This window comes from Panthera tigris, chromosome B3 (genome assembly GCF_018350195.1).
Source record: "Panthera tigris isolate Pti1 chromosome B3, P.tigris_Pti1_mat1.1, whole genome shotgun sequence".
Taxonomy (NCBI): Eukaryota; Metazoa; Chordata; class Mammalia; order Carnivora; family Felidae; genus Panthera; species Panthera tigris.
Window position 1 is genome coordinate 94819456 of NC_056665.1, and position 23321 is coordinate 94842776.

A 23321-nucleotide genomic window follows, 5' to 3' on the forward strand; every position below is an offset into this window, starting at 1 on the left:
ACTTAAAAAAAGACAACGTACATATTCTAAAAAACATTGACAATAGAAAAATAAAAATAAAAATGGTAGATGATCATTTATCTGATTTCTAAACCTTAGGGCCACCCAAGCAACTAAATACTGCTAACAAATATTTTGTTAATTTTCTAACTAAGAAAAAAAATGATTTAAGTAAAAACTGAACAATGAATTACAGTAGTGCTGAATGAATGGAGAGATTATGGTCTTCCTTTTTGGCAGAAAGCAACTATTATAATAGCCTGAGTCAGGAGAGGGTCAAATTAAAACAGGTTTCAACAATGTGTCATGGTAGTAACACATGTGCAACAATGATTTTCAGAAGTTTGTATCTTGGTAAGTCCCAGCTGTTCTATACCTCCAAGTAGCAATATGTAAGTATACATAGTGTGTTCAGATGTTTTTGTACAATTATGCATTCTTCCACAGTTAATATCTAAACATTGGCAATTATATTAATTGAAAGAGGTCAGAACTCAGATATTACAGGTAAATGGTTTACTAAGGAAACGGTTTAATAGGGAAATATATTTAATGATGAAAAATGAGATGCTTGGAAATTTACAAACTCAGGATGACCTTTTGTTATTATAGGGAGTTAAGAGGTGAAACATGTATTTATCTTTAGTATTTAGAAGTAGAATATTTATAATATATAAAATTTAGTTGTATATTGACCTAATTATGATCACAAAATATCTCGAAGCTTCCTATAAAATGGTCAAATCCCTCTTTATTATTCAGGGTCACAATTATTTTGAATATTTTCCATAGACATTTTTTAATTAAAAATTATTTTTCTTTGTTAATAAGGTTTGTATTCCTTTCTAGTAACCAGAAAAGCTCTATAATAACAGCACTCAAATATTCTTTCAAATTTTAGTGTCTTCCTCAAGAATTACTAATTCTCCACTCGATATATTATAGAAGAATATTTCACATTACATTAACTCTATGTGAAATTAATTCGATTTTTCTTTTTATTAAATAAGTTGAGGACCCATTAGAAATTTCAGTTTTTACATAATTAACGCTCTATTATTAACCTAATTCAAAACCCAAAATGAACAAAAGAAATTAGAAATTTTTTCCTACAACCAAAGTTAAGTGAATTTCAAGTACATTTCTTTATTCCTTTAAAAGTATTTACCATTGAAAAGAGAAAAATCAAAATTTCTCCCTTTAAGAAATATTTTCCACAAAAAACAAAGCAGTCATCAAATGTACAATTATGTACTTTATAACGAAACCTAGTTAAACCTATGGATAAAGGAATACAAGTTAGGATACTTGATTTTTTTTTTCAAATGTTAACATTTTAAATTTAGCTATCACATAAAAATTAACAAATTTTATTATTTGAGTTACCTTAGCTTTCAGTCAAGAACATATTGTTTTTTTTTTATTTTTTTAACATTTATTCATTTTTGAGAAAAAAAATCAGAGCTCAAGCAGGGGAGGGGCAGAGAGAGAAGGAAACACAGAATCCAAAGCAGGCTCCAAGCTCTGAGCTGTCAGCACAGAGCCCAACATGGAAATCGAACGCACACACCATGAGACCATGACTGAGCTAAAGTTGGACACTTAACCAATTGAGCCACCCAGGCGCCCAAGAACGTGTTTTTTACAAGGCCAGATTTGGAGACACTCTTTTCAAATAAACATAATACTACAAGCTACCTGAATTAGGAAAGCATTTTAACATTATTAGTAATTCCTACCTGGGTAAAGAAGGGTTCGTAAATCTCAACTCCTTTATCAGATCCTTGTAGTAACACCTCCTGACCACGTCTCCAGCTGTACCGTACAGGTGGATTGGAACTGGCAACACACCGGAGGAACACCGTTCTCTCATAGTAAAATTGTTCTTTAGCTTCACCTATACTTTGATGAACAGTTACTACTGGGTCATCCAAATCTAAAAAACAAAAAATAAAATAAACCAAGTGACAATGTTATGAGTTACATGGCTTTTATAAGTATTACACATAAGAAACCTAACCAAAGGTTCATTTTCATAATCAGTTTTACTGCTTATCTCTAGACTCGTTTTTTTCATTTAGTTTATTGAAACTGTTTAGAGAAAATTCCAATGATAGGCTGTAAAAACAAATAGAGCTATTTTTTAAGATTTCTACTTGTTGAGACAGTACACAGGACTTTGCGTATTTCCAACACTTTCTAACAGCTGCATAGAACAGAGCTCCATGAGAGATCAGAATCCAAGACCCTTCAATTCAAGAGATTAGCCAAAACAACGACACAGGGACAGGGAAATATCAAGTGGCTCAACAGACTCTTTCCCTTAATCCCTTAACATCTTTTCTAAACATTTATAGCAGATATATTTAAATAAAAAAAATTATGTTTATAAACTATTATCATCTTTATAGTGAGAAAATATGATCTTTTAATTTTTTTTAATGTTCATGTACTTTTGAGAGACACAGAGAGGGACAGAGCATGAGTGGGTGAAGGACAAGAGAGAGAGGGAGACACAGAATCTGAAGCAGGCTCTAGGCACAGAGCCCAACGTGGAGCTCCAACTCACGGACAGTGAGACCATGACCTGAGCCGAAGTCAGACATCCAACCGACTGAGCCACCCATGCGCCCCGAGAAAATATGATCTTAAACTAGGTTAAGTTCTTTCTTCATCTCAGATTTTATTTCCCAGATTACATTTGCTAATTTGAAATGTGCTAACAGAAGGTACTGTTAAAAGGCACTAATATTTCTACTACAGGATACTGAGATTAAATTTTTGCCATCTTACATGCATCTTAAAGAAGGGATATATACCACAGTGTTTAGTAAACAGTTTCTGGAAAAAAAATACATAAATATCTTGGGCTTTGTATGAACATGGGTTCATACAATCTTCGTATGAACCTGGGTTCATAGAGTCTTTCTCTCAACTACCCAACCCTACCATCATAGTGTGAAGGCAGTCAAAGACAGCTAATTAAATGAATGGTTGATTAACATTGCCGAGTCCCAGTAAAACTATTTACAAATGTAGGTGCCTAGACAGATTTGGCTCATGGGCCACAGCTTGCCATAGATTGTCAACCCCTGATCTGCCATATCCCAGTTTCTTTAATTAAGAGAAGAAGAAATTAGAAAGTAAACTTGCTTTAAAATAACAACTGTATTATATATTTGTTTTTTTGTTTTTTTTTCTGTATTATATATTTGAAAGTCAATAAGAAAATAGATCTTAAAAGTTGTCATCACACACACAAAAGTATCTGTACCTCGTGCATGGTGATAGATGCTAACTAAACTTATTTTGGTGATCATTTTGCAATATGCACAAATATCAAATCATTGTGTGGTATACCTGAAACTGATAAAATGCTATATGTCGATTATATCTCAACAACAAAAAAGAGGGAAAAAAAAAAAAAACCCAACAACAACAACATGCTCTTGGTTCCAAATGCTAATAATATTAACGTAGTATATACTTACTAAGTATGATGCAAACTTTCGCTGTATTTAAATATTAATTTCACCCAGCTTTGCCCTTTTTGGCTTTGTACCCGAAAGATTACTTAATCTTTGTGGTCTTAAATTGCCTTACCAATAAAATGGGAATAATAATGGTACTATATAATTAAAGTTGTTGGAGAATTAAATGAGTTACTCCTCACAGCCTTGGGCACATAGTAAAAGCTCAATAAAAATTAGCTATTATTACTACTATTATCATTATTGGGTTTCATTTAGACTTCCATTAATTCCACATACTTTTCTTACCTTTACCTCAATTCACAATGCACAAAACTCTCATTTTAAATAGATAAAAATGCCATTTTGCCATTTGTTCAGACTACCAATTTTTTCTATAAGACAAATACTTTCATGTGAACACTGAAGAGAAGCTATTATATTTATAAATATTATATATTTATATACATATTATATATTATTGTTATATATTATATACATTAAGTAAACATAAGAATAGTAAGGTGTGTGAGCATATGCCACCCAGAATAGTTAAAATGCAGTGTTCTTTAAAAAGATTCTTTGTGATGCATTAAAATAATAAAAAGTCAACAAAAGTCATGAAGTAATAGCAGCCCTAAGGAATCAAAGAACAGAATTCTCAAATTTCCCCAGTTTTAAAAAAGGTTTTTCCAAATGTGAACTGCTTGACAGCCCTACTTAAATTTCTAGTTTTGCAACATTCTGAGTTTTTTTTTCCAACATTAGAATCTTTTCACAGCTACCTCAAAGGCTTCTAATTTTAGTAGTATAAATTTACAGAACAACTGCTGCTTTTTGGTAAAATTGAAGGAACTTTGAGTTTAAATTCATTCTATTAGCTGTGCAAGGATACATGCCATCTGGTTTTAATAGTCAGTGTACTTAGGGATACCAGCATCATTATTATGAAATGTTTAAAGGTCTTGAGAATCTGTCAAATATTCGCTTACTTGGTGATTAGTCCTTCACATACAAATCAAATCCTTAGAGGAGATTGATTATATGAATTCAGCCTTAGTGACTTGAAAAAAAAAAGTATTGTGAATGGATTGTAAACAACTCATTTTTTTTTCTTAGACAAAACATAATTTCTTTTAGTCCTATCTCATTTTTAGGAGATATGATCTGGGTTATGTTGTAAAAACAAAATTCTGAAGCCAGAAAGTTTAGGGACAAAACAAGTGGATGGTAATCAATGCAACAACGATGATAGTCCCAGGCCTCCAAGTAGTTAACAATATTTTACTCTCCAACATGCATTTATTGACATATCCCTAGCTCTTTTCTTGTTAGGTGATGGTGTCAATAGACCAAACCTGAACAAACATTTAAACATGCTCTTCTCTGATCTATGTAAGTTTCAGGTCACTGGCCTTCTGAGAATCCAATCCTGTGACAATGTGCACTGAACATTGTATTGGCAGAATTATCTGTTGGATTCACCCATGTTTAGGAACTTCTACTTCACAAAGCTCCTAAATGATATATATATATATCATATATATATTACATATATGATATATATATACTTATATAATATATTATTATATTATAATATAAGGTATTATAATATAATATATATTACATTACATATATATATATATTTTATTTAAAAACAAACATAACAAAGACAAGTCATGTTCTAGAAAGTCAAACAATGACATTCCTAAAAAAATATATTTTATATGTGTGGAGGGGTATGTTTATATTTATACACATATAAATATACTTACATGATATATAATTTTACCATATACATATAAATCACTTAAAACAGTACATATGTTTAACCTAAACTCTATATAGTCTTAGTGAATGTATACTGAATATGAGTATTTGTTGTAGGTCAGGTTTCTTGGAAAAGACTCTAAAAGAGAGGTATGTGTGCAGGAAGTATATTGAGAAGTACCTTCTAGATCAACACTTGATTGACAGACTTAGGATTGTTGGGGAGGAGAGTTGAGCTACAGCACAGTTATAACAAAGGTCTCAATAGCTCTATAGAAGTGATGGAGAGGTGAGGTCTTCTCACAGTTGTCCTGCCCTAAGGCAAGGGAGCTAAGCTTTATATACCCACCCCCTCCTCCTCAATCAGTCCTTCCCTCTGTGCTACTCCCACCTAGAAGGCATGACCTTGGGAGGGATAGCTCTATTAGGTTTAGGATAATTTCTTTTTAAAAAAAAATTTTTTTAGTTTATTTATTTTGAGAGAGAGAGAGAGAGAGAGAGAGAGAGAGAGAGAGAGATATGGAGAGTGGCTTGAAGCAGGGAAAGGGCAGAGAGAGAGGGAGAGAGAGAATCCTAAATAGGCTCCATCCTCAGCACAGAGCCAGGGGCAGGGCTCAGGGCTTGATCTCAGGACTTAAAGATCATGACCTGAGCCAAAATCAAGAGCCAAAATCAACTGCACCCAGGGTGGTTTCTAAAGAAAGATTTAGCTGATAGCCATCAGCTGCTAAAACTCTCAGCAGTTGGAGGAATGAGTCCTTCAGTATCAAGGAAGGGATCTGGCTGCTGCATACAGCATCTGCTCACATCCACTTTCTAGTTATGATAATTCACTCTATCTGGGAAAAGCTACTCCAGGATGCTGGTTAGTCACCTTTCTGGGGAAAACTGTCAAAAGAAACTGTGGTGAGATGATATTCGTCATCTCTTTCTACTATTATCATTCTAAATTGCTCTCATCCTAGGCTAGTACAACTTTTGGTATAAGTAGATTCCCTTACTGAGGTTACCAGCCCTTCCTCACTGAGGATTTTGTGCACCAGGTCACCATGTCCTTCTCAAGCCATTACTGATGCACATTACTGATGTTTACCACCAAAATTGGTCAAGAGAAGACCAAGAAATGATTAAGTGGATCAACTGGGTATCAAACATATTATTTACTGTCTCACTGTGTAACAACATCCCTACCTCCAGCTGACCATAAGGGTCAGTTACTCCTTCCAGGATGGTGACTCCTCTTATTCCCTGTTTCCTAACATAGGAAACCTAAAGTAAATGAGTAGCAGCTATGGCTTAAAGATTAATGTGGCTCTTGATATATCACTTAATAAAAGCTTTTCCTCTTCTGAGAACTTAGGACTTCTAAACTGGCAGAACCCAGAGTTGGAAGGGAAACATGGATTCCCCAAGTGAGACACTGAATGTGATGTTAGTAAGTGGGGTCACTCCTTGGTTTTGAACCTATGTATTCTATAGAAAAAAAAAGCATTAGATAATAATGATCATTGATTTAGAATTTGTACTGTATCTTGGAGAATAGCACCCCTTTCTTAGCAGCCATTATCACTCTGAGACTCAGATGCCCGCTCCAAAGACCATTCTATCACTCTAGTAAGTTGGTATTTTTAGGTAATAAAGAATATATGACCAAGGAATCCCATGGCAATGTTCTCACTGCTATATCTTCACTGCTGCAAAATGTGCTTCTAGTCCCATGAGTGGTTAGGTAGGACCCTGTGTTGTGAATACAACATTCTAAAAGTCCTTGGGTAAGGTTGCTGCTGACTAAGGTCAACATAAACATCCACACCCAGATTACATGTTAAGTTCAGTCAAAATGATGCACTGTTACTTTCGGGTAATCAGGTCTAATGTAACCAACTTGCCACCAAGGGACTGGTTGGAATTTTGAAGGGCAGTACTTTTACTGTGTCAAGTGTTGGTCCCTGTTGCTGCCAGGTTAGATAATCAATAGTGGCAGTAGATAGATCGGCCTTCATGGATGAGGACCTATGTTTCAAGCTTATGCATAACCTCTATCCCTACCATTATGGGAATCCTATTCATGAGACTGTTGTGCTACCTATGAGTGGCCAGTGACAGAAGCTGGCTGTTAACAACTGTCTTCACAACTCTGTCTACTTCATCGTTTTGTGTTTCTTCTGTGGTGGGTAACTTTTGGTCCTCGATAATATCCATTCAATAATTATCCACAATAATAATATGTCCAACAACCTACTCAAACAGATCTCTTTCCACACAAAGTGGTTGACCAGGTACACTACCCAAACCAAAGTTCTACCCATTAAGAATATTTTTCCTCATTCCTGTCTATCAGGGACATCCCAGAGTTGGGGCTCTAGTGAAGTAGCAGTCCAGTGTTTGACTTGCATACATATACTGAGCTGACCTATCACAAAAGCTTAGCCTTTTTTCTCCGCCATCAACATATAAGTGACCCTCTATGTGGCCAGATATAGACTGACAAAGAGGAGCCAGTAAAACTGATAGACGCCATGGGGGCACATCCTTGTACAGCTTACTTGGGCCCTTTGCCCTGGCCTTGCCTCCTCCTGAATTTATTACTTCCATTTTATGATGAACTACTGATGGGTCTCAACTATTTTATGGCTTAATGTTGGTAGATCGGACAAAAGCCAACGTATGATTGGAATTTCAGACCACATGGTCATTTGATATTCCATATTCAGACACTCCATCTCTACCAATGCCCAGTAGCATACTAGGAGCTATTTTTATGATAGGGGCATAATTCTTAACTGAAGAAAGCATGATCTTACTAACAATCCTAGAAATTGAATTTATAATCCTCCTATTAGTATTGCTGTAAACCACACATCTTTTCTAGCACTGATATATCTAATATCATCGATTTTCCTGGGTTATGTGACTCAGGAACCAGGGTCACTTACATCACAGCATGGGAATACTACAGAACCCTTTCCTACTTTGAGACACAGTTGAAGTCTATAGTTGAAGACTTCCAAATCACCTGATAAATGGATTTAAATTATATTTACAAGTGTGAAATATGCTTCAGAACCCAAAGAGACTTAACAAGCATTGTGTTTCCTTCTGAAGGATGGGAATTGTGAGATGCAATAATTTGTGCCTTACTTTGGAGGCAACATCCTGGTAAGATACAACAACTGGATCTCTAAAATTTTATTAATACTGTGTGCCCCTGAATCTTCATAGGCTTATTTCAATCCTCTGGATTATGCATGTCTTACCAAGATATCCAATGTACTTAGCAATTCTTGTTTATCTGGACTAATCAACATAATCCCATCGATATAGTGGAACAATAACAAGTTCAACAGAATGTCCAGATGCTTATATCTCTTTGGATGACTCCTTATGAAAAGGAGTGTGAGAGTTAATTTAGTTTTAGGGCAAGACTGCCAATATATGCTATTGTCTGTCTCAAGTGAATGCAAATTATTTATGATTATCTTTCCTAACAGAAATGAAAAAGACCGCATTAAGTATATTACTGGTACACAGTATGTATCTGAGTCCATGTTATTCTACTCTAGCAAAACGAACTTATCTGGCATAAGCTGCAATAAGGGCACTGCTTAGATGAGTTTGTGGTAGTCCATTATCTTTCTCTGGGATCTCTCTGGTTTCATCAGGAGACAACATTGTCAGTAAGTAGAATGTGAGGTGGACCATCACCAGCATATCTTTTAGGATTTTAAAGATGGCATCAATCTGTGGTATTTCCTCTGGGATATATGATTACATTTGATAAATCTCACCTGAAAAATGGGGAAGTTTCAGAGGCTTCAACTTGGCCTTCTCACTAGGACAGCTCTTATCCCCAAAGCCAAGGAATCAATATGGAGGCTCTGCCAACTAGAAAATATGTCCATCCCAAGTACACAATTAGAGATGAGATAAATGATAACAAGGGGGATCTGTGGATTGTTTGACCCAATGTGAGCTAGCCATGGGCCACAACTGCATTTATTACCTGGTACCTGTATGCCCAACTCCAATGATATAAAAGCATGATAATTCTGTAGAATATCAGGTATCAAAGTCAACTTAGATCCTGTGTAACACACTCCTCAAAATGTTTCACAAGTCCCCTTTTCCTAGAAAATGGTTATTTAAAGAAGTGGATATAGGTTCTTTAAACAAAGAATTTTGAGAATCATTATACACTTCTTGTGGTGTTGTAGTGTTCTTTCTAGTGACTTAGTCTCCCCTTCAAAGAGTTCAAAGTCTGAAAATTACCTCAGTTGCAACAATTAGGCAAGGAATCATCATTTGTTTATTATGTGACCATATTCAGCCTCCTGATCATCCCTCTGATTTTTTTTAAATGTTTATTTATTTTGAAAGAGAGAGAGAGAGAGAGAGAGAGAGAGAGAGAGAGCAAACAGGGGAGATGCTGAGAGAGAGAGAATCCCTAGTGCTGTCAGTGTGGAGCCCGACATGGGGCTCAATCACACGAACCATGAGATCACGACCTGAGCTGAGACCAAGAGTCAGATGCTCAACCCACTGATCCACCCAGGCACCCCTGATTTCTTTAATAGCATAGACTGGATAATACCTTTGTTGAGTGTCCACTTATTTTGCTCTATGCAATGCTATATTTTATTGTTGGTCTCCAGGACCCCTGTGAGTCTAGAGCCCTGGGTGCATTTTAACTAGCTCCTCATTAAAATAACTGTGTGTCCACCTTGCTTGTGACAACTAAGCACTGCCACTTAGATTCTATTATTTTGAGATCTTGACATTTCCATTCCTATCAGGCAGTTCGGTTCTGTACTAGCATCTCTTACTATCAACATTTGCCTACAGAGAACAGACACCTAGGAACTTCTCAGTGATGCTTGCATCTCAGTCATCAGCACATTCTTATTGCTTTAGGGGTGTCCTTGAAGCCTTTATACAGATGATAGTGAGTGAATGATTTTTCTGGACTCTAACTGGTATATTCACTTTAGTATGTTCACATATCTGAGTCTTTTGACACCTTTTTCTACTGTATGCACAGCAGCTCTGGTATTTATACTTCTTTTAGTGGGAATGCTTGCTTTCCTCAAGTTTCCAACAGCTATCTGGCAGCAGCAACTCTCTCTTGCTATCCTTGCTAAGATGCTAAATTTTATATCATGGGAGAATACTATCATATCAATAAACTGTTATTCTCTATCCCCATTTGATCTTATGTATTCTCTATCCCCAAACTTATTCAATCTTATTCTCCATCCCACTTGATCCCGCAGCCTCAGAATCCAATTCCATACATGCTCTCCCAATGCCTACCAGTAAACATACTTCTGTGGCCACATGATGTCATCTGCTGACCCTATATATTGATCTGGAGGCCAGGAATGGAGGTGAGGGTATATCTTCAGGGGGAAGAAGTTTCTGAACCATCTTTAAGCAAGATTGACATAAAAGCCCTTAATTAGGAGGAATAGACCATTTCTGTAGGCCCAGAATGCTTATGGAGAACTAGGTTTCAAGGTTTCTGAGATCATTAACCCAAATGTACTCCAACCCTCCCCCCACCCCTGCAAATCAGAGTACCACTTGTTCTCAAGCAGGGTTCAGACACTGATTTAGCTGACTTGTCAGGGCTAAGGATTCAAGTTTCTGTAAAGCTCAGCTATATATTTAAGTAAATCCTAAGCCTTTTTTTTCAGCCTTTATGACCTCTGGCTAAAGAAGATGAACATTTCTTTATATTCTGGGAAGAAAGCCTTCTTATTCTCACACATCACCTCCAATTCATGATTATTTACATTCAGCCTTGCATTCTTTTTCTCCACTGGATAAATAGAATCCATGAGAAACAGATTCCATCATGCTTATAATAACTTTCCCCTGAATTCTACAAAAGCCAGAGATAGTGTATTCACAGTGCATTACATTCCACTGGTACCTATCCTTGTTCAACATCAGGGGTTTTAACAATTTCACCACTACAGCATTCAAGAGCTATCAGTTGTCCACCTACTACCAGCAATGGGGTCCTCATTGTCAGTAAGTTAGTGGGCTGATGGGTGATGTTTGTACCATTCTATTTTAGAGTCTATTTCCTCAGACCATCTAGAATGACTCCTTGAAAATACGAGTCTTTGATGAAGACATGCACTCAGGAAACTTTTGAGGAGTGCCCCTAGGAACAATTTTTATGGTGGCTTGAAAAAAAAATTAAAGGTAGGAAAGATTAGGCAGTGGGAGGAGTTAAACTGTGATGCATCACTACAAAGTCTCAAGATGATCCAGAAGGAGCTCTACAGTTGCAATGGACTTTAAGTTGTCCCAAAAAGTTGTTTTATAAAGGACACTGATTAGTCACTGGGTTAGGGCTTCCCTAGAGAGAAGGCTTGACCTTGGGTTATGTAGCTATTTCCATTTGAGGATAATTTCATGAGAGAGATTAACTTGAAAGTCAACAACTTTCACACCCAGGATTTAGAAGGAGTACTTGCTATACATTTTATCCAAGGACCTTTAAGTTATCATTTCTAATTTTCTTCAATCTTTATACATAGTTTAAGTGACATAAGATCTCTCTCTATATTTATTTAATATTCAGTTTTCATACTAAGTGGCTTTGATGATATTACAAAAACACACTGTACTATTTTCTGTTATGGAACATATTTTATCTACACTTATTTATTCTCTTTAAAATAAATTTCTTTTAAATTTATAGGTTGAGTATGTGAAATTAAAACATGTAAAAATAGTATTCATTGACAAATGCAAAATATTCTTTGAAGTAAAGAGAATATGATTTTTATTATCTAAGAGAGGACAAAATTCTTCTCATTTATGAAATAATATAAATAACTGATATATGATTTGATATATGAATACTTGCTTCAAATATATTTTAATGACATAACTAATTTGGATTTCTATAAAATATATATATCTCTATGTACATATAAGATCCATATCTTAGTCATGTTTGTATTCCTTCAACCTGACATAATGGACATAAGTATTCTATAATGATCTAATGTATTAACACAAAGAAGATTAATCTGTAGTTAATATGATCAATGTCAATCTTTAGCAAGGCTACGCATACATAAAATAATCTAAGGGAAATTAGTTTTTTCCCCATAAACAGAATAGCTACTGCTGTCTAGCTGAAATAATTTTCTAGAGATTTTCTCTTTGGCTAAATAAACATGCCAGGAACTGCCAAATTAAAGTCATTTTAAGAAACAAAAATACCCTATTTTTGTTTCTTAAAATGACTTTAATTTGTCAGTTCCTGGTTTCACTCTTATGTGGATCCTGAGAAACCTAACAGAAACCCATGGGGGAGGGGAAGGAAAAAAAAAAAAAAAAAAAAAAAAAGGAGGTTAGAGTGGGAGAGAGCCAAAGCATAAGAGACTGTTAAAAACTGAGAACAAACTGAGGGTTGATGGGGGGTGGGAGGGAGGGAGGGTGGGTGATGGGTATTGAGGAGGGCACCTTTTGGGATGAGCACTGGGTGTTGTATGGAAACCAATTTGACAGTAAATTTCATATATTTAAAAAAAAAAAAAAAAAAAAAAAAGAACTTGAATCAGGCCCTGGACATAATACTACAAGTTAATTTCATGCATGTTAAGGGGAAAAGTCAGGAAATGGATACTGTAAGCTGTGAACTCAGTATCTGGAGGAAGGAAGAAAAGGAAGGAAAGAAGTAACCTAGATTTATCTCTGATAATACAGAACCAAATGAATTTTCACTTTCTACAATTAGTATTGCTTAAATTTTTATCTTTTTTTTTAAGTTTTATTCATTTAAGTAATCTCTACACCCGATGTGGGACTCAAACTCACAACCCTGAAAGAGTCGCACACTCTTCCAATTGAGCCAGACAGGCACCCATTTTTAAATTTTTATAATAAATATTTTAACTGGTTAGAAAAAAAAAAAGAAACAAAAATATATACAGTGATAGAAGTTACCTTTCTTAATCCTAGAAACTTGCATGAACTGAACTGGGTGACTGATTAAATAGAGAGCTGAGAGAAAGAAGAGAGTGAGACAAGGACTTGGCTTGGGCAGTTGGGTAGAAGGTACAGTAACAGAAATAAAATATAAAGTAAACCTGTTCCTGGCCAGAGGAGACAAGGCAGGAGATTATGGAAGATGAAGAACCTGTTTTGTTTAAATCATGTCGAATGTCAAGCACCTACTGCTCTACTAGTTATAAGGCACATAGACTATACATTAAGAAGAATAAGAAGTCTGGGTTGCAGATACAGATTTGTGTGTCATCAATATGCTACGTGAGGGATGAGACCATTCAAGAAGTGTGCAGAAGGAAGACAGGGAAGGTTCAAGGATAGAGCATGGGCAACACCAAATTGAGGAAAAAAGAAGGAAAGAATTAGGAAAAAAAAACTGAAAAAGTGATGAGGAGGGTAGAGACAAAACAAATCAATGGGAAACAAAATAAATTTAAAAGGTCAATCCACTCCCACGGAAGAGTTAGAAACCAGAATAAATGGTGAAAAGAATCAAGGTAAAAATAGAACTGAAAAGTGACTTGAAATTTGGCAAGAAATAGGTTACTGGTAGCCTTCATCATAGTTGTGTCAGAGGAGTAATAGAACTGATAGTCATTTTCCTGTGCCTTAAAGCACTGAAAGCCAGTAAAAATATGGAAAGATTCATAGATATGAATCTTCAAGGAACTTGGCTTTCACGACGAGTTAGAGGAGTAGCTATAAGACAGCACTTGATCATAGGAGTCCTGCTCTGTTTTTGTTGTTTTGTTTTCCTTGAAGCCAAAAGATATATATTTAAGTCCCAATAGAAAAGAGCTAGGAATTTATAAGGAAAAAAATAAGAACAATAGGGAGCTTTATAAAAATGGTCAATATGTGAACTATTTTAATGGTATAATTATATAGATTTTTACAAATGAACATCATTTAAGATTTATCAATAGTGCATCCTTGTTTTTTATCGTTTCTTGGCCTTCTGGCTAAGATCAAGTGTAGTGCATCCTTGTTTTTAAGAAGTATTTATTCAAGCTTCCAATCTTTTAGATTAGAAAACTTGGAAGTGTTTTTTACACACTCCCTATTTTTTTAATGAAGGCATAGATTTTCTCCTTAAAAAATTCAAAATTATTGCTTATATATTAGATAGTCCTGTTTGAAATAAGATTCACTAAAGCATGGGAGCATTTGTTTAGTCTACTCTCCACTTAAACTGGGGTACTCTAGTTACATAAAAGAGTTAACTCATCTCCCAGCATGCACTGGCACAATTAATCTACATATTCATGGTTAATCAGTTATTAACTGCCACTGAAGTCACGGGATATAGTTACAAGTTAAAGAATCAATTAATCTCAAAAATAATCACAGCAGAGGCATGTTTTCCACAGGGCTTTATTCCACCATTTGGTCCAATTTTTCTGTCTTTAATCTTTGAATTAAACCAAATGAATCTAAAAACCCAGATGGCAGACATACTAAATACCGCACTGGATGTCATCTTCCCCTCTGGGAAGTGCTAGAAATCTTAAAAATCCTATGCATAAAAAAAATCTGACTGTGTTTTCTCAAGGAAAATAACCACTCAATACTCTTGGAGGCACTAAAGCTAGTCAAGTATATTATTTCTCATTTAATGGGTAAGAATTTATGTTACTAGTATAGCTATAGGATGAATATACATAACAATAAATAATGCTAACTAACCTGAATAAAATTAGGTTGTCTTGAAGTTACAAAAAAGAAAAACTTACTAAATAATTGTTAGATATACCAACAATCAAGCACAAGTTACCTTAGTATAAATAAAGCATCCATGTCAAAGATTTGTAGCACTTTCTGTAGGTATCAATAAAAAAGCACCATTTGATAAATCAATGAGAAATTATGTGCAAGTACTGAGGACAAGAAAAGTTTCAAATCTTTCCCTACATATTTTTTTCTGTCTAACGACTAATTTTATCTGATACCCCATTAAAAAAAAGGACAAAAAATGAGTAATTGACACCAAGTTCTCAAAATGGCACATTTATAAGAGTGAAGCTATCTATAAGATTTAGACTCATCTGAAATTTTGTTCTTACAGATCTACTTACACATAAATTGCATCTTCTAAAGTTTTTAACTTTTGTTAAGTTTTTTCATTTTAATTCCAGTATAGTTAACATACAGTGCTACATTAGTTTCAGTTTTAAAATATAGTGATTCAACAATTCTAGACATTGCTCAATGTTCATCAGGATTAAGTGTACTATTTAATCATCTATTTCACCCATCTCCCCCTCTAGCTCCCCTCTGGTAACCACCAGTTTGCTCTCTATAGTTTAAAAGTCTGTTTTTTGGTTTGTCTCTCTCTGTCCTTTGTTAATGTGCTTTGTTTCTTAAATTCCACATATGAATGAAACCATCTTTCTTTGGCTGACTTAATTTCACTTAGCATTACACTCTGTAGCTGCATCCATGTTGTTTCAAATGGCACAATTTCATGACTTTTTAATGGCTAATATTCCATTGTGTGTATGGAATATACATTGTGTGAACATTATATAATAACATATTCTTTATTCATTCATCTATTGATGGACATGTTAGTTGCTTCCATAATTTGGCTATTGCAAACAATGCTGCAATAAACACAGAGATGTATGTATCCCCTTGAATTAGTGTTTCTGTATTTTTTGGGTAATACCCAGCAGTATAATTACTGGACTGTAAGGTAGGTCTATTTTTAAATTTTTGAGGACTCTTCATACTGTTTTCCAGAGTAGCTGCACCACTTTGCATTCCTACCAGCAGTGCACAATGGTTCTTTTTTCTCCACATCCTTGCCAACACTTGTTGTTTCTTGTGTTTTTATTTTGGCTACTCTGATGGGTGTGAGGTGATATCTCACTGTAGTTTTGATTTGCATTTCCCTGATGATGAGTGATGTTGAGCATTTTTTCATGTGTCTTTTGACCATCTGTATTTCTTCTTTGGAGAAATGTCTGCTCATGTATTCTCATTTTTAAGTGGAATATTTGTTTTTTGGTGTGTTGAGTTGTATCACTTCTTTATATATTTTAGAAACTTACCCTTTATTAAATATGTCATTTGCAAATATCTTCTTCACATTCAGCAGGTTGTCTTACAGTTTTGTTGATTGTTTCCTTCACTGTGCAGAAGCTTTTTATTTTGATGTTGTACTAAGTTTATTTTTGCTTTTCTCTCCCTTACCTCAGGAGACATATATGTAAAAAAAAAAAAAAATGTTACTACTGTCAGTGTCAGAGAAATTACTGCCTGAGCTCTCTCCTAGGATTTTTATGGCTTTAGGTCTCACATTTAGATCTTTAATCCACTTTGAGTTTATTTTTTTATGGTGTAAGAGGTGGTCCAGCTTCTTCATTCTTTTGCATGTAGCTGTCCAGTTTTCTGAACACCATTTGTGGAAGAGAGAGTCTTTTTCCCATTACATATTCTTGCCTCCTTTGTCAAAGATTAATTGACCATATAATTGTGGGTTCATTTCTAGGCTTTCTATCCTGTTTTATTTGATCTATATGTCTATTTTTGTGCCAGTATCATACTCTTTTGATTACTACAACTTTATATAACTTGAAATCTGGAATTTTTATACCTCCAGCTTTGTTTTCCTTTTTCAAGACTGTTTTGGTTGTTCAGGGTCTTTTGTGATACCATACAAATTTTAGGATTCTTTGTTCTAGTTCTATGAAAAATGCTGTTGGTATATTGATAAAGATTGCATTAAATCTGTAGATTGCTTTGAGTAGGACAGACATTTTAACAATATTTGTTCTTCTAAGCCATGAGCATGGGACACCTTTCATTTGTGTCATTTTCAATTTTTTTCATCATTGCTATATAGTTTTCAGAGTATAGATCTTTCATTTCCTTGGTTACATTTATTCCCAGCTATTTTATTACTTTTGGTGTAATTATAAACATTTTTGCTTCTTAATATCTCTTGCTGTTGATTCATTATTAGTGTATAAAATATTCAATGGATTTCTATACACTAATTTTTTATCCTGTGACCTTACTGAGTTCATTTATCAATTTATTTATTTATTTATTTATTTATTTATTTATTTGTTTGTTTATTTTATTATTCTTTTTTTTTTTTTGTGGACCCTTTAGGGTTTTGTATAGAGAGTAACATGCCATCTGCAAATAGTGGAAGTTTTACTTCTTCCTTGAAATTTGGATGTCTTTTATTACTTTTTTCTTATCTAAATGCTGTGGCTAGGATTTCCAGTACCATAGTGAATAAAACTGGTGAGACTGGGGGGTACCTGGGTGGCTCAGTCGGTTAAGTGTCTGACTCATGACTGTTTATTTCAGCTCAGGTAATGATCTCACAGTTCGTGAGTTTGAGCTGTTTTGGGTTCTGCACTGACAGTGTGGAGCCTGCTTAGGATTCTCTCTCTCTCTCTCTCTCTCTCTCTCTCTCTCTCTCTCTCTCTCTCTCTCCCTCTATCTCTGGCTCTCCTCTTCTCCGTATCTTTCTTTTAAAATAAATGAATAAACACTAAAAAAAAAAAACTAGTGAGATTGGACTACTTTGTTTTGTTTGTGATCTTAAGAGAAAGTACTAAGTTTTTCACCATTGGGTACAATGTTAGCTGTAGGTTTTTCATATATGGCCTTTATTAAGTTGAAGTATGTTCCCTCTAAACCAAATTTGTTGAGGGTTTTTATCATTAATGGATGTTGTATCTTGTCAAAAATTTTTTGGCATTTATTGATATGATCATAAGTTTCTTTTTAAAAAAGTTTTTTTAATGTTTACTTTTTGAGAGAGAGAGAGACAGAGTGTGACTGGGGGAGGGTCAGAGAGAGAGGGAGACACAGAATCCGAGGCAGGCTCCAGGCTCTGAGCTGTCAGCACAGAGCCCAACGCGGGGCTTGAACTCACGGACTGTGAGATCATGACCTGAGCTGAAGTTGGACGCTCAACTGACTGAGCCACCCAGGTGCCCCATTCCTTTTTATTTCTTGTCAGTTTTCTTTTCATTTCTTTTTTAAAATACATTAATGTTTAACAAAATTTTAACCTTATTTATTTTGAGAGATACAGAGATGGTGTGAGTATGAGTGGGGCACAGAGAGAGAGAAAGAGGGAGAGAATCCCAAGCAGAGAGAGAATCTGTCCGCACAGAGCCCAATGTGGAGCTCGAACTCACAAAACCAGGAGATTATGACCAGATCTGAAATCAAGACTCAGACACTTAACTGACTTAACTCTCCCCTTTTATTCCTGATTTCATTTAATTTGAGTCCTTTCCAACCCTCCCCCCCACCCCAGGTCTGGCTAAATGTTATTGATTTTGTTGATATTTTCAAAGAACCAGCTCCTGGTTTCACTGATCTGTTTTACTTTTTAAGTAAAACTGTTTTATTTGTTTTGTTTTGTTTTTAGTTTCTTATCATTTTTTTCTGCTCTAATATTTATTAATGGCTTCCTTCTACTGGTTTTGTGTTTTGTTTGTTCTTTCTCTAGCTCTGTTAGGTATAAGGTTAGGTTGTTTATTTGAGATTTTTCTTGCTTCTTGGGGTAGGCTTGTATTGCTATAAATTTATATTTTCTGGAAGAAAATTCTAAGAGAAATTTATAGCATGCATACCAAAGATTTTGGACTATTATATTTTTACTTTCACTTATTTCCATGTATTTTTGTCTCTTTTTAGATTTCTTGGTTGACCCATTCACTGTTTAGTAGCATATTATTTAGCCTCTGTATTTGTGCTCCTTCCAGATTTTCAAGTTAATTTCTAGCTCCATAGTATTGTGGTCAGAACAGATGCATGGAGTGACTTTGATCTTTTTGAATTTGTTAAGACTTGTTTTGTGGCCTAATATGTGATCTATTCAGGACAATGTTCACTGTTTACCTGAAAAGAATGTGTATTCTGCTGTTTTAGGATGGAATGTTCTACGTGTAACTGTTAAAAGTCATCCGGTCCGATGTGTCATTCAAGGACACGGTTTCCTTTCTGATTTTCTACTGGACATCTATACAATGATGTAAGTGGGGTATTAAAGTCCCTTACAATTGTATTATGGATCACTTTCTTTATGTTTGTTATTAACTGCTTTAAATGTTTGGGTGCCTTCATATTGGGTGTAAAAACGTTTATAATTGTTATATCTTCTTGCTTGCTTGCTCCCCTAATGATTATATTGTGTCCTTCTTTATCTCTTGTAACAATCTTTCTTTCAAAGTCCATTTTGTGCCATATAAATATTACTACCCTGGCTTTCTTTTCACATCCATTTCCATGATAAATGCTTTACCATCCTTTCAATATCAATGTGAATGTGTCTTTTGCTCTGAAATGAGTCTCTTGAAGGTAGTAGATACATGGGTCTTGCTTTTTTATCCATTTTGTCACCCTATGTCTTTTGATTGGAGTGTTTAGTCCATTTACATTCAAAGTAATTACTGATAGGTATTTATTTATTGCTATTTTGTTACTTGTTTTATGATTCTTTTTGGTTTTTCTCTATTTCTTTCTTCTCTTGATATGTTCTCTTAAAAATAGTTGGCTTTCTTTAATGATACACTTGGATTCCTTTACTTTTTGCATATCTATTACAACGTTTGTGATTACCATTCAGTGTGCATGTAACATCTTATGTATACAACAGTCTATATGAAGTTGATGGTCACTTAAGTTTGAACTCATTCATTACTCCTCTCTCCCCTACATTTTAGGTATATGGTGTCATACTTTATATCCTTTTATGTTGTGAGTCTCTTGACTGATTTTTACAGATATACTTATTTTTTCTGCTTTTCTGCTTCTTACTTTTCCTACTCTTGCTTATGGTCTTTTCTTTCCACTCAAAGAGTCCTCTTTAACATTTTTTGCAGGGCTGGTTTGGTAGTCATGGATTCCTTTCACTTTTATCTGCAGAACTCCTTATCCTTCTATTCTGAATGACAGCCTTGCTGGATAGAATATTCTTGGTTGCAGATTTTTTCCTTTCAGCACTTTGAATGTATCATGCCACTCCCTCTAGCCTGAAAAGTTTCTGCTGAAAAATTAGCTGATAGCTTTACAGGGTTTCCCTTGTATGTAATGCTTTTACTTTCTCTACCTTTAAAATGCTCTCTTTATCATTACTTTTTGCTGTCTTCATTACTAGCTGTCATAATATGGACCTAATTGAATTAATTTTATTGGGGGATCTCTGTGCCTGGATGCGGATTTGTTTCCTTCTCCAGATTAAGGAAGTTTTCAGTTATTATTTCTTCAAATAAATTTTCTTCCCCCTTTTCTTCCTCTTCTTCTTCTGAGATCCCCATAATGTGAATGTTATTAAATATTATGGTGGCATTGAGTTCCCTAAATCTGTTCTCATTTTGCCATGTTTTTTTCTCTCACTTGCTCAGCTTGATTATCTTCCATTACTCTGTCCTTTAGGTCCCTGATTTATTCTTCTGCTTCCTCTACTCTACTATTTATTCCAACAAGTGTATTTTAAATTTCACTTATAGGGGCGCCTGGGTGGCGCAGTCGGTTAAGCGTCCGACTTCAGCCAGGTCACGATCTCGCGGTCCGTGAGTTTGAGCCCCGCGTCAGGCTTTGGGCTGATGGCTCGGAGCCTGGAGCCTGTTTCCGATTCTGTGTCTCCCTCTCTCTCTGCCCCTCCCCTGTTCATGCTCTGTCTCTCTCTGTCCCAAAAATAAATAAAAAATGTTGAAAAAAAATTTAAATTTCATTTATTGTGTTCTTATCTCTGATTCTTTTTTAAATCTCATTGAAAGATCTCACTGATGTCCTCCACTCTTTTCCTAAATCTAATGAGCATATTTATGATCATTACTTTGAATTCTTTATCAGGCATATTATTTATCTCCATTTCACTTAGGTCTCTTACTGTGATTTTGTTCCGTTCTTACATTTGAGACATATTCCTTTGTCTCCTCATTTTGTCTAACTCTCTGTGTCTGTTTCTGTATGTTAGGAAAGACAGCTACATCTCCTGCATTAGAAAATAATGGCTTTATGAAGAAGAAGTCCTGTATTACCCTGCATTGCAGTGTCCCCTATTTACCAGAATCTGGCACTTCAGGGGTGTCTCCTATGGGTGATATGTGTGCCCTGCTGTTGTGGGTAAGTTGCTTTTTCCTTTAGTCCAGTCACCCGCAGTGGATTTTTTGTTTGTTTGTTTGCCTGTTGTGGGTAGTGTTTAGTTCCTGTGGTGTTAGTGGGCCAGTCTGAGGATGTCTAGGGCTTGATTTTAGTCAGACCAGGTGTTTTCCAGAGAATCAGTACCACAGTACCAGCAAACATTTGGGAGTTTTCCCTGTGTTGTCCACTGATGAGCTTTCATTGGTAGATAGGTCCTCATCTTCTACTATTAAAAAAAAAACAAAACGTAACCACATGCTTTATAGCTTGATGATATTATATCTGATGATCTTACATATCATCCTGCAGAAACAGTTTTTGAACTTTCAGATGTTCTAAAAATTATTTCAGGATTTTCTTTTTATTTCCTCCTTGCCCATTTTCTAAGAGACACATGAAAAATGAGAAAAATAAAGAATCTGAAGTTTTAAAATTTTATACACACACAATGGTAATTTATGTGTTTACAATATATACATTTATATACTCATTATAAATAACATATTATAAGCATGTTATATACATTATATAATATTTATAGGTATATACTATGATATATATATATATATGTATAATATGTATATATATATATATATTTGTTTCAATCTTTTTCTTCTAAATGCTTGCCTCTCACTCCACTCTCTTCTTTCATACCCTCACCTCCCCACATACTCCATGTTAATATCATGGTATTCTACGTTTTTGTTCAGACTCATATATTCATATATATAAAAATATGCACATATATGCAAAGACACACACACATATTTGGGTGTGTAGTTTCATTTGTCTTTCCAGGAAAATTAATCCTATAACACATTTAAAAAAATATTTTTCTCATGCAAAATAACTCATGGAAATCCTTCCAAAGTAGAGCTCTTATCTATCTATCTATCTATCTATCTATCTATCTATCTATCTATCTATCTTAGTTATACTATATCCCTGGCCATGAATTCATGTAATTTATTCAAGTATTTCCCTATTGTGTGCATTGATTTTATTTCCAGTTTTTTGTCTCTCTGAACAATTCCATAGTAATGGTCTCTGAATATGTATTTTCAAACTGATGGCTTTATTTGATGGGAATAATTCTTATAAACATGAAACTGACTTGTAAGTAGTTTTAACTGAAATTCTGTCCTGTTTCTTTCCAAAAGAAATATATGTTTCATGACACGCATATGAGTATCATTTTTCCTACCTCTCAGCTATGATAGATTTTTTTTGTTCTGAATTTTTATGCACTATGATTGTATTAGGTAGTAGTTCATTATCACTTTATGTTGCACTTCCATGACTACATCTTATTCTGAGTCTTTTAATTTGGTAAATGGTTACATAGACTTTTTCTTTCATCAACTACCAATTCATATCCTTTGTCTATTTTTCTTTCCATTAGTTGTACTTCAAAAACATTAAAATGTCTTTAAATATTATATATTATAACCTTTTGATTATTATTTTTCTATGAATTTTGTTTGATATCTTTTCCTAAACAACATAATTTTTATATAACATAAATTATTATCTTTTTTTTTTGGATTTTTGGTTGTTAAAGTATGGCAAATTATGCCCACTTTTCCCCTAAATTGCACATGAAGTCTTTACTTCATTAAGAATCATATTTTGGCAGTGCCTGGGTGGCTCAGTGGGTTGAGCATCTGACTCTTGATTTTGGCTGAGGTCATGATCCCAGGGTTGAAGGATCACACTGAGAGTGGAGCCTGCCTGATATTCTCTCTCTTTCTCTCTCTCTCTCTTATCCTCTGCCCGCCCCCTCCCTCACTTGCTCTCTTTCTCTAAAATCAAAATTAAAAAAAAATAAAAGAATTGAATTTTGAATATCATGTAATTTAGAGGTCTAATTGTTTTTTCTTTCTGATGGAGATACAGTAACAGCAGCACCATTTAATATTTCATTCTATC

At 34.7% G+C, this 23321-nt stretch overlaps 1 protein-coding gene and 1 pseudogene across 1 annotated transcript in view; one reads left to right on the top strand and one right to left on the bottom strand.

Annotated features, from left to right (window-relative positions):
• Positions 1–23321, bottom strand: part of MDGA2 (MAM domain containing glycosylphosphatidylinositol anchor 2) — an 856127-nt gene that overhangs the window by 319464 nt on the left and 513342 nt on the right. Inside the window, exon 4 of the mRNA XM_042989635.1 lies at positions 1740–1936. Within this exon, the coding sequence (XP_042845569.1) occupies positions 1740–1936 (197 nt within the window). The remainder of the gene's footprint in view (positions 1–1739; positions 1937–23321) is intronic.
• LOC122240021 lies at positions 14214–14358 on the top strand (annotated as a pseudogene).